Source organism: Haliotis rufescens, unplaced genomic scaffold (genome assembly GCF_023055435.1).
Source record: "Haliotis rufescens isolate VD_foot unplaced genomic scaffold, xgHalRufe1.0.p SCAF_1, whole genome shotgun sequence".
Taxonomy (NCBI): domain Eukaryota; kingdom Metazoa; phylum Mollusca; class Gastropoda; order Lepetellida; family Haliotidae; genus Haliotis; species Haliotis rufescens.
In genome coordinates this window covers 84,557,803-84,569,996 of record NW_025963779.1, presented here as the reverse complement: position 1 = coordinate 84,569,996, position 12,194 = coordinate 84,557,803, and the positions used below count along the sequence as shown (strand labels likewise).

The 12,194-nt window shown below is 43.6% G+C and overlaps 2 protein-coding genes across 2 annotated transcripts; both read right to left on the bottom strand.

Moving 5' to 3' along the window:
* Positions 1 to 1,232: 1,232 nt before the first annotated feature.
* LOC124136993 lies at positions 1,233 to 10,297 on the bottom strand. Its single transcript, XM_046503075.2, has 3 exons — positions 10,142 to 10,297; positions 6,007 to 6,219; positions 1,233 to 1,613 (listed from the first exon to the last, which is right to left on the bottom strand). Exons 1-3 carry the CDS (start codon positions 10,212 to 10,214, stop codon positions 1,438 to 1,440), a joined length of 462 nt encoding a protein of 153 aa, XP_046359031.1. The 5' UTR covers positions 10,215 to 10,297; the 3' UTR covers positions 1,233 to 1,437.
* Positions 10,298 to 11,013: 716 nt separating this feature from the next.
* Positions 11,014 to 11,793, bottom strand: LOC124136964 (vegetative cell wall protein gp1-like). The gene has a single exon (XM_046503047.2). The coding sequence runs from the start codon at positions 11,791 to 11,793 to the stop codon at positions 11,014 to 11,016; it is 780 nt and encodes a 259-aa protein (XP_046359003.2).
* Between the last annotated feature and the right edge of the window lie 401 nt (positions 11,794 to 12,194).

The window sequence follows — 12,194 nt, the reverse complement described above, 5'->3', positions numbered from 1 at the left end:
AGGTTTTCCCGCCTCTTTACATTAGAGAGTGAGTAGTATTGTTTTATACCGCTTTAACAATATTCCAGCATTATGATGCAGGGACACCAGAAATGAACTTCACGCATGGTACCCATTTGGGAATTAGAACCTGTTCCTCCGGCGTGGCGAGCAAACGCCTTAAACACTAGGCTACCCTACCGTCCCTATATATAAGATGCGCAATGGGTTGTCCTTGTCTGTCAACAGAGGTCCCTAAAAGGGTTTAAATAGGGTGTCTCGGATCCAGCAATAGTGATATCATATCAAGTATAATCTACCTAAGATGAGCCAATAACCAGAGCTGCCCACCTTCATGTTTATCTTAAGGAAGCGTTGAGTTAGTCCGGTGGTTAAAACTCATTATTCGTCACATCGGTGATCCTGTTCATTCCCGGGTACAATGTACGCCGCAAACTGTTGGTGTGCCCGCTCTTGATGTTGCTCGGGTATTGCTAAACGCGGCATCAGTGCACACTCACTCACTCACCCACTCACCACTTTATAGCTTAGTCGCAAGGAAGGCAGAGGGTTTGGGAGATTACTACCTTCCACCATACACTGGGTATCAACTACAACAAGGCATTTTCAGTTCACGAGAAATAACACAAGCAGCTTGGGTTGTATACTCCCAAGGGAGCTGAGATTGAAAATCGAGTGCACACTGATCATATGACCGGGGAAATAATGTTTGCGCCCACATGGGTTTCAAATCAAAGTTCTTGTGACCCTTTCATTTTGCTTGTTATCGATGTACATTAATATACACTACCGGGCAAAAGAAACTATACATATGAAATTGACCAAACAATTATCAAAATTAAACCGTTATCAAAACGTTGCTTTGCTTAAAACGGACGCTGAATCACTGCCAAAACACACCAATGACCCATATCAAAACATCACCATCGAATAACCATTTCTTCCCATTTAGCAACCATCAAACATGGGTGTATACTTGCCCGGCAGTTTATTAACTGGGCCGATGTGGTGGCGAGTATACAATACAAGTAATATTGTGTTCCACCCATAGTTTTTTGTGTTCCCCTCTTTTTTCCATGCAAAACAACATTAGTTTGTTTAGGGTAGTTCCCCTCCGGATAATGAAAATTTCATTTCATTAAATAAAGTTGATGGTTACTTCGAACCTCCCCCTACAGTTGTGGAGACAAAATACTTGAAGCAAATTGTAAAAGAATCTCATGAAAACAAAGTCGTTTCTCATAGTTTATTCATGCTCTCAGTGGCACATTGTAGTTTCTGGATACAAATGGGAATCTTGGGAAGTAGTGATTCAGTATGACAAATGAAATCACAATTTTTTTTTTATCAAGAACGAGTCTTTGCCAATCAGCTTGTATCATTTTGCTCCAACGTTTGACATTTGTATAGTGTACACCGCCAATGGCACAGCGGTCTCTAGACGTCGACATTACAGTATTCTTTCTCTTCCGGGATCAGATCCCATGGGTTGTCGCACACCAGCTTGGAGTTGGAGAACATCAAGCCCTCGCCGCAGTTCATGTTCAAGACCTTGCCGTGAGCACATTGCGTGAAGTTGTTGCAGCTGCCCGCAACAGCTTTCATTTGGCACTCTGAGAATAATAATGTGTAAACAGTTCAGTCAGTCACAGTGTGCTTATCTCATTCATAATATGTTATATTTGTTGTTTAACACCGCACTCAGCTATATTCCAGCTACATGGTGACTGTCTGTAAAAAATCGAGTCTGAACAAGACAACCTAGCGATTGATTCAATGAGCATCGATCCACGCAATTGGAATACGATGACATGCATCAACCAAGTCAGCGAGCCTGACCATCCTATCCCGTTAGTCGCCTCTTACGACAAGCATAGTCGCCTTTTACGGCAAGCATGGGTTGCTGAAGATCTATTGTATCCCGGATCTTCACGGGTAACAAGCATGGGTTATAACATGTAAAAAGTTCACACATTTATAATGTTATGGGTATATAGCAACATGAAACTGTACTATGCTTAGACAATAGTTATAGTAATGGGTCGGAGCACCAATGATTTAGTTATCTACAGCAAATCGCTGTGCAAAGCTCTCTTCGCTTAACTTATCAAGGATCTGCCAGTACTTGTACGACCCATGTACGACCCATGTACGACCCATGTAGGATAATGGTAGGGATAGGATAATGGTAGTGTAAGGGCTATGGTTGAGCTTGAGTTAGGTAGTTAGGTCAAAGGTATTGTGAGGACAATGGTTGAAAAAAGGACAATGGTAAAAGAAGGACAATGGTTAAGTTATGACACTTAAGGTCAAGGACAATTGCTGATTTCAGACAACTGTTGGGTAAGGAAAACAGTAGAGTGTGCAGAGCGATTCAGTTAGGACAATTGTTGAGTTAGGACAACGGTAGAGTAAGGACAATGGTTCAGTTAGGTCAATGGTAGTGTACAGACAATGGTTCAGTTGGGACAATTGTAGAGTTAGGACAATGGTAGTGTACAGAAAATGGTTCATTTAGGACAGTGGTGGTGTACAGACTGGTTCAGTTTGGACAATGGTAGTGTACAGAAAATGGTTCAGTTAGGACAGTGGTGGTGTACAGACTGGTTCAGTTAGGTAAATGGTAGTGTACAGAAAATGGTTCAGTTAGGTCAATGGTGGTGTACAGACAATGGTTCAGTTAGGACAATGGTAGTGTGCAGACAATGGTTCAGTTAGGACAATGGTGGTCGTACAGACAATGGTTCAGTTAGGACAATGGTGGTGTACAGACAATGGTTCAGTTAGGACAATGGTGGTGTACGGACAATGGTTCAGTTAGGACAATGGTGGTGTACAGACAATGTTAGGGATAGGCTAAAAGTAGAGTAAGGCCTATGGTTAGCTTGGACAATGTTGAGTTAGATAGCTAGGTCAAAGGTATTGTGAGGACAATGGTTGTAAAAGGACAATGGTTAAAGAAGGGCAATGGTTAAGTTATGACACTTAAGGTCAAGGACAATAGCTGATTTCAGACAACTGTTGGGTAAGGAAAACAGTAGAGTGTGCACAGCGATTCAGTTAGGACAATTGTTGAGTTAGGACAATGGTAGAGTTGGGACAATGGTTCAGTTAGGACAATGGTAGTGTAAAGACAATGGTTCAGTTGGGACAATTGTAGAGTTAGGACAATGGTTCAGTTAGGACAATGGTAGTTTACAGAAAATGGTTCAGTTAGGACAGTGGTGGTGTACGGACAATGGTTCAGTTAGCACATTGGTGGTGTACAGAAAATGGTTCAGTTAGGAGAATGGTGGTGTACGGACAATGGTTCAGTTAGGACAATGGTAGAGTAAGGACAATGGTTCAGTTAGGTCAATGGTGGTGTACGGACAATGGTTCAGTTAGGACAATGGTAGAGTAAAGACAATGGTTAAGTTAGCACAATGGTGGTGTACGGACAATGGTTCAGTTAGGACAATGGTAGAGTAAGGATAATGGTTCAGTTAGGACAATGGTAGTGTACAGAAAATGGTTCAGTTATGACAATGGTCGAGTTAGGACAATGGTTCAGGTATGTCAATGGTAGTGTACAGACAATGGATCAGTTAGGACAGTGGTGCTTTACAGAAATGGTTCAGTTAGGACAATTGTAGTGTACAGACAATGGTTCAGTTAGGACAGTGGTGGTGTACAGACTGGTTCAGTTAGGACAATGGTAGTGTACAGAAAATGGTTCAGTTAGGTCAATGGTAGTGTACAGAAAATGGTTCACTTAGGTCAATGGTGGTTTACAGACTGATTCAGTTAGGAAAATGGTAGAGTAAGGACAATGGTTCAGTTAGGACAATGGTAGTTTACAGAAAATGGTTCAGTTATGACAATGGTAGAGTTAGGACAATAGTTCAGGTATGTCAGTGGTAGTGTACAGACAATGGTTCAGTTAGAACAGTGGTGGTGTACAGACAATGGTTCCGTTAGGACAATGGTAGTGTGCAGACAATGGTGGTGTGCAGACAATGGTGGTGTACAGACAATGGTTCAGTTAGAACAGTGGTGGTGTACAGACAATGGTGGTGTGCAGACAATGGTGGTGTGCAGACAATGGTGGTGTACAGACAATGGTGGTGTACAGACAATGGTGGTGTGCAGACAATGGTTCAGTTAGAACAGTGGTAGTGTACAGACAATGGTGGTGTGCAGACAATGGTGGTGTACAGACAATGGTGGTGTACAGACAATGGTTCAGTTAGGACAATGGTAGAGTTAGGACAATGGTTCGGGTATGTCAGTGGTAGTGTACAGACAATGGTTCCGTTAGGACAATGGTGGTGTGCAGACAATGGTGGTGTACAGACAATGGTTCAGTTAGGACAATTGAAGTGTGGAGACAATGGTTCAGTTAGGACAATGGTAGTGTACAGAAAATGGTTCAGTAAGGTCAATGGTGGTGTACAGACAATGGTTCAGTTAGGACAATGGTAGTGTGCAGACAATGGTTCAGTTAGGACAATGGTAGTGTACAGAAACTGGCTCAGTTAGGACAATGGTAGTGTGGAGACAATGGTTCAGTTAGGACAATGGTGGTGTACAGAAACTGGTTCAGTTAGGACAATGGTAGAGTAAGGACAACGGTTCAGTTAGCACAATGGTGGTGTACGGACAATGGTTCAGTTAGGACAATGGTAGAGTAAGGACAACGGTTCAGTTAGGACAATGGTAGTGTACAGACAATGGTTCAGTTAGGTCAATGGGGGTGTACAGACAATGGTTCAGTTAGGACAATGGCGGTGTACAGAAAATGGTTCAGTTAGGTCAATGGTGGTGTACAGAAAATGGTTCAGTTAGGTCAATGGTGATGTACAGACTGGTTCAGTTAGGACATTGGTAGAGTAAAGACAATGGTTCAGTTAGCACAATGGCGGTGTACGGACAATGGTTCAGTAAGGACAATGGTAGAGTAAGGACAATGGTTCAGTTAGGACAATGGTAGTGTACAGAAAATGGTTCAGTTATAACAACGGTAGAGTAAGCCTAATGGTTCAGGTATGTCAATGGTAGTGTACAGACAATGGTTCAGTTAGGACATTGGTGGTGTACATATAATGGATCAGTTACCACAGCGGTGGTGTACAGAAAATGGTTCAGTTAGGACAATTGTAGTGTACAGAAACTGGTTCAGTTAGGACAGTGGTGGTGTACAGACTGGTTCAGTTAGGACAATGGTAGTGTACAGAAAATGGTTCAGTTAGGACAGTGGTGGTGTACAGAAAATGATTCAGTTAGGACAATGGTAGTGTACAGAAAATGGTTCAGTTAGGACAGTGGTGGTGTACAGACTTGTTCAGTTAGGACAATGGTAGTGTACAGAAAATGGTTCAGTTAGGTCAATGGTGGTTCACAGACTGCTTCAGTTAGGACAATGGTAGAGTAAGGACAATGGTTCAGTTAGCACAATGGTGGTGTACGGACAATAGTTCAGTTAGGACAATGGTAGAGTAAGGACAATGGTTCAGTTAGCACAATGGTGGTGTACAGACTGATTCAGTTAGGACAATGGTAGAGTAAGGACAATGGTTCAGTTAGGACAATGGTAGTTTACAGAAAATGGTTCAGTTATGACAATGGTAGAGTTAGGACAATGGTTCGGGTATGTCAGTGGTAGTGTACAGACAATGGTTCAGTTAGAACAGTGGTGGTGTACAGACAATGGTTCCGTTAGGACAATAGTGGTGTGCAGACAATGGTGGTGTGCAGACAATGGTTCAGTTAGGACAATGGTGGTGTAAAGAAAATGGTTCAGTTAAGTCAATGGTGGTGTAAAGACAATGGTTCAGTTAGGACAATTGTAGTGTGGAGACAATGGTTCAGTTAGGACAATGGTAGTGTTAACGGATAAATGGTTAAGTTAGGACAATGGTGGTGTACGGACAATGGTTCAGTTAGGACAATGGCGGTGTACGGACAATGGTTCATTTAGGACAATGGTGGTGTACGGACAATGGTTGAATGGTACGACGGACTCACTTGGCGTGTCCAGGAGTCTGTCTGACACATCGGCACATGTCACATTGTTGGCGTCGTCGCAGTACATGAGCTCCGCGCTGAACAGCGTCTTGGGGGGACACTGGAGAGGGCCGTGGACTTCCTCCTTTCTACACGTCACGAATAGTATGCACCCCTCGTTGGGGACGACGACGAGTTTCATCTCCTCTGTGTTGCCGGAGCACAGACTTGTGTCTAAAATGGCAGAGAGGAATAATAATAATAATAATAATATATTGAAAATGTAGAGGGCGTCATGGAAAATGATAAATACAAAATTCTTTTGGATAGGACCGTTTACAGCCTCAGACGTATCCAGTGCAACAAACCTGATCTTGTCCTTATTGATAAATCCAATGAAATAATTTATATCATTGAATTTTCTGTCCCTTTTGACACAAATGTGATTGACAAGATTCAGGAAGAACATGGCAAATATGAGGACCCCGCTTTCGAAATGTCACGCTTGCATCCCAAGTACCAAGTTGTCCGACTCCCCATTGTTCTCGGTGCCTTAGGTTTGGTACCTCCCAATCTGTTGACTGACATTGGGAGAGTACCCGGGTTTGCTACCAGGAATACAGCCCTTCTGACAACCTGGGTAATGCAGAAGGCTGCAGTGTTGGAGAGTCTTCACATTCTCCGAAAAGTTCTGGGTGGGTTTGACTAGGCAGCGCTTCCTGGGAGAAGTCCCATTCGCTGTCGGGGCTGCGTGTAGAGGGGCAAGGGCCCTGAGCTGATGATGAGCCTAACCAGCCGGACTATGGCAGGATCATTCAAACCCTCTTTGCTGCATTTTTTATTTTAATCTGTAAAAAATAATAATGACTCAAACTCGAGATATAGAACTATATATGATATTCGATTCAGTCACGTCCTGGTGATCCTAGTTAGTCCGAGTGAGTGAGTATGGTTTTACGCCGCTTCTAGCAATATTCCAGGAATATCACGGCGAGGGACACCAGAAATGGGCTTCACACATTGTACCCATGTCGGGAATTCAACCTGGGTCTTCGGCGTGACTAGTTAGTCCGAAACCAACTCAGTCCGGAAGAATGACTGTTGGAAGCGTCTGTATCTACATACCTACACACCTCTGATTGGTTACGGACCCGTGAAGGTCGGGGTTAGAATAGGTATTCAGCAACCCATGCTTGCTGTAAGAGGCGACTATACTTGCTGTAAGAGGCGACTATACTTGTCGTAAGAGGCGACTAACAGGATCGGAGTGCGGCGTTAAACAACATAATTGAATGACAGTGATACACATAATTAATTACATTCTCACAGTCATTCACCTGATGTAGGAGTAATCATATACTCTGAAACTTTGTGTTCCTCATAATAAAAAAAGTTGACATCTATAAATTCTCTCCTATAAACGCGACCCTTAACCCAACCCCCACCCCACAACACCACACCACACACACGCCCAACCACATTTTGTTTGTGTTCCCCCGGGGTTGTAGAGATGATTCCGATGTGTATTGATGGTATGGGGCATACTTATCTGGAAGCTACTGTGAACATTAAGGACATATTTCTCACGTTACAAAAAAGGACCATTGGTAAACCCGATTAAGCATACACAGGCATGACTGTATCTTCCTCCCGTATCATGGTCCTTGGGGAGTCTCGATCAGAATTTGCACCAAGCAATCTATCCGACTATTGTTTTGATAAATTTTGCCGACCTCGCTGTCATTTTATTCTTGACACCCCGTCCCTTATAGTCACTCCGCCCGCCCCCGGGGCCTTATGTTTAATCACCATGGATAACCTGTCATGTATGTCTTTTACAGAAGTCGTTTTTCGTTACTGACCGATTGTACCCCAGAGCCAAGCATGGTGAATTGTACAGATGTGTTTAAAGCTTATACAGTTTTTAATGTTATTGACAAAGTCCAAATCAAAAGTTCTTGACAAATCTTTAAAACATCCTCATCGTTCATCTTCTCTTCCCCCTGAAAATCCGATTCCCATAAACAGCTAGATTATCACTGGTTGGTGTTAAATACTGTTTCATACGGTGGCCCATGGAGTCTGTTTTTCAATATTTTGATATTTCACTTACTTTTATCATAACCTTTAGCAAATTAACACAATTTGTCATACAAATATGTGATAAATCATATATAAAAACAACCGAAAACATGGAAAATGTACTTTCAAGAAGCTATTGAATCGCTGAAATGTGAAGCGAAAATGTCAAAAACTAAAATGGAAAAGTCAAAAACAAAAACGAAAAAGTCAAAAACAAAAGCGAAAAGGTCAGAAGCTAAAATGAAAATGTCAAAAACAAAAACGAAAATGTCAACAAAAAAAAGCGAAAATGTCAAAAACTAAAATGAAAATACAGAAAACTAATTCCATAGCGGTGATAATATTCCCACCGCGGTGGAAATAGTTTTCTGTATTTTCATTTTAGTTTTTGACATTTTCGCTTTTGTTTTAGGCTTGACCACATGTAATACCGCGCTACCCTCGTTTCAAGGTGCGCTGACTTCAACAGTATCATGTATAGACCTAGAAGAAAACCACATCCTAGATCTGTTGGCATATTTCATCATTGATAAGGTCTTGACTAAATTGCCGGGCAAAAGGAATATTCTCTTAAAAATTGGAATTCACCAACAAGTTACAAACTTTATGAAAACGTCTGAAAACAATCGCCGAAACACTGCAAACCTAAGGTCAAAAACACAACTATAATACCCGTATCAAACGCATCACCATCGAATAACCATTTCTTGTTTGTTTCATTTTAGCTACCATTGAACACGGGTGTATACTGCCTTTTTCACCCGGCAGTATAAAATTGTTGTACATTCCTTAAAAAATCCCCCGATGAGATTCCTTTCCATGATGCCAACAGAGCTTCGACCTTGGAACCCTTCATTTTAACGGACAGACACAGACATCATCTGATAAACCTCGTTTTGTCAACTCACAAAGTTTGAGCCAAAATATGAAATAAATAAAGACGCAGATTTTCGTGTTTTTGTAAATATTATACGCATCTTCAAGCTATGAGGTTACTGGTGCATATTCTGAAAGATTAGGCCCACATTGTCACTTAAACAATATCGGAGGTCTGTAAAATAACATGTCCATCCTTAAAAGACATTCGAAAGCAGTATATGCCAAATTGAATATATATAATTCGATGTTCAGGTCAACCATTTACTCGCCATTTTGGCAACCACAAATTTACCAGTTAAGTGTTGGCTTCCCTTGTTAAGTTTCCATCTTTGTTGTCTTATTAGTTTTCTTGTTCTTTCAGGTACATACAAACGAGTGTTCTTCAGAGAATTTATTCATCCGATGAAGGAGTAAGTATATACTCTTAAACATTGTGTTCCTCATAATAAAGAAGTTGACATCTATAAATTCTCTTCCTTATGCGTATCACTTCTAAATGCCATTCAAAGGCTCCACAAATTATCAAGATTTAAATTCTGTCATGTTATATTCCAAGAGCCTTCAAGAGCAGAACTGTACTGTAACAGCGGAATTTATTTGTAAAACGTATCCTTCATTGTATGGTACACACGCCATGTTTTGGCCTGTGGCCTTTCATACAATGAATATCTGAATTTAAAATACAATGTATTATTAAGGTCCTTGCATTCGGTAGGTTTCGTAAAGTTTGTTGTTGTTTGTTTGTTGTTGAACGCCGCATTCAGCAATATTCCAGCTATATGAAGGCGGTCTGTAAATAATCTAGCCTGGACCAGACAATCCAGTGAGTGATATTATGTGCATCGATCCACGCATTTGGGATACGATGACATGCATCAACCAAGTCAGCGAGCCTGACCACCCGATCCCGTTATTTTACGGCAAGCATTGGTTGCTGAAGACCTATTCTACCCCGGATCTTCACAGGTTGTTTCGTAAGGTGTATGAGCTCGTTCAGCATCGCTCATATTATCAACAACTATATTGTGGTGGGCAAGATGATCGACAGACTTCAGTGATATGAAAAAACCGCATTCGTCCATACCAGAAACTCAGCGTTACGATGCCGTAGTAAGAAATTACCGTGACAAGTAAGGTTATGGGAAAGCAATGACAAAAACATGAGATTAAATAAAGAAGAATCAATTACACTTACACTTGCTTTCTCCATGTGCACAGGTTGCGAAAACACACACGAGAATGGCACCGATGTTGATGGTGGAGAACATTTTCGATACGCCAGTAGACAGCCAAGAGGTATCCGAGAGAATCTGAATGCAGGTCCAAGCGTCACTGGATCAGTGAGTCCAGAGTGGGGGTATTTAACCACCCCATCAAGCGTCAACACCCCTTATGTAAATGGTTAATTAACAAGGTTCTAAGGCGTAGTACCCCTTCAAGGGCCAATCACACGTACGATTGACATCAAGCGTTTTTAACCCTTTGAGGTCTTAACCACGAGATCCCGACATGGCGCGAGGCGACTGATGGTTCTATTTGCTGTCGTTGACGTCGACGTGAATACAGTAGCTGATGAGAATATGGTCCAGATGATAACATATTACAAAGGGATAGAAAAGAAGAGTAATTCGTTCACTTGTTTAAGCGTGGCCATGTCATGTGTGTTTGTCTCCAGTACATATCTAAGTCAGGTTAACACCTTGGTGCTACCGGTAGGTAAACTGCTCCCATCGACTCTAAACAAAGGAAGGTTTGCATAAGTAGAAGTGTTTTGTAACCCTGTGTTAAAATGAGGGGATGGAATGGGCTGTTTGACATGCACGTGGAAATTCCACATGGATGTTTAATGGTCGTTTACATTGGAGAAACTATTCCACGTGTTCAACATCAGTCGGTCAAGTTCCGTATCATGTTTCGGTTGACAAACAGAAATTAAATACAGACACTCGTCTGAAACTATTATTTTAGCTTGGCTTCAAGGCGATCTCATGTTGATAAATGATGAAATATGGCTTACTATTTTGGGTCAACTTGTGCACATTGCCGTGTGATGTCCGATACAATTCCCTATTTTGACATATACCGTGTATTGCCGTGTTTTTTTAACAACTGACTTGTCATTGCATGTGGGACGGGTCCCCTGGGTGGGCAGGATGTGGGACGGGTGCCCTCGGTGGGCAGGATGTTGGACAGGTGCCCTGGTCGGGCAGGATATGGGACGGGTACCCTGGGTGGGCAGGATGTGGGACGGGTGCCCTCGGTGGGCAGGATGTTGGACAGGTGCCCTGGTCGGGCAGGATATGGGACGGGTACCCTGGGTGGGCAGGATGTGGGACGGGTACCCTGGGTGGGCAGGATGTTGGACAGGTGCCCTGGTCGGGCAGGATGCGTGACGGGTGCCCTGGGTAGGGAGGATGGTGAACGGGTGCCCAGGGTGGGCAGGATGTGGAACGGGTGCCCTGGGTAGGCAGGATGTGGTACGGTTGCCCTGGGTGGGCAGGATGTGGTACGGTTGCCCTCGGTGGGCAGGATGTGGTACGGTTGCCCTGGATGGGCAGGATGTGGTACGGTTGCCCTCGGTGGGCAGGATGTGGTACGGTTGCCCTGGATGGGCAGGATGTGGTGCGGTTGCCCTGGGTGGGCAGGATGTGGGACGGGTGCCCTGGGTGTGCATGATGTGGGACGGCCGCACTGGTCGGGCAGGATGTAGGACGGGTACCCCGGGTGGGCAGGATGTGGGACGGGTGCCCTGGGTGGGCAGGATGTGGTGCGGTTGCCCTGGGTGGGCAGGATGTGGGACGGGTGCCCTGGGTTGGCAGTGGTGGGACGGGTGCCTTGGGTGGGCATGATGTGGTACGGGTGCCCTGGGTGGGCATGATGTGGGACGGGTGCACTGGTCGGGCAGGATGTGGGACGGGTACCCTTGGTGGGTAGGATGTGGGACGGGTACCCCTGGTGGGCAGGATGAGGGACGGGTACCCTGGGTGGGCAGGATGTGGGACGCGTACCCTGGGTGGGCAGGATGTGGGACGGGTGCCCTGGGTGGGCAGGATACGCTTACCTTAACCGAACACCTGGTATCATCACTATTTCATAGCTATTCCCCAACATATATGATATAGTCAGAATCGTGAAATAGACTTTTAGCAGAGATTTCTTATGATTGTGGACATGTTTTTGCCGCTTTTATTAATCTATACAGTTGTTTTATGGCGTTGATATTGTCAAAACCTACTGGGCGAGTCCAC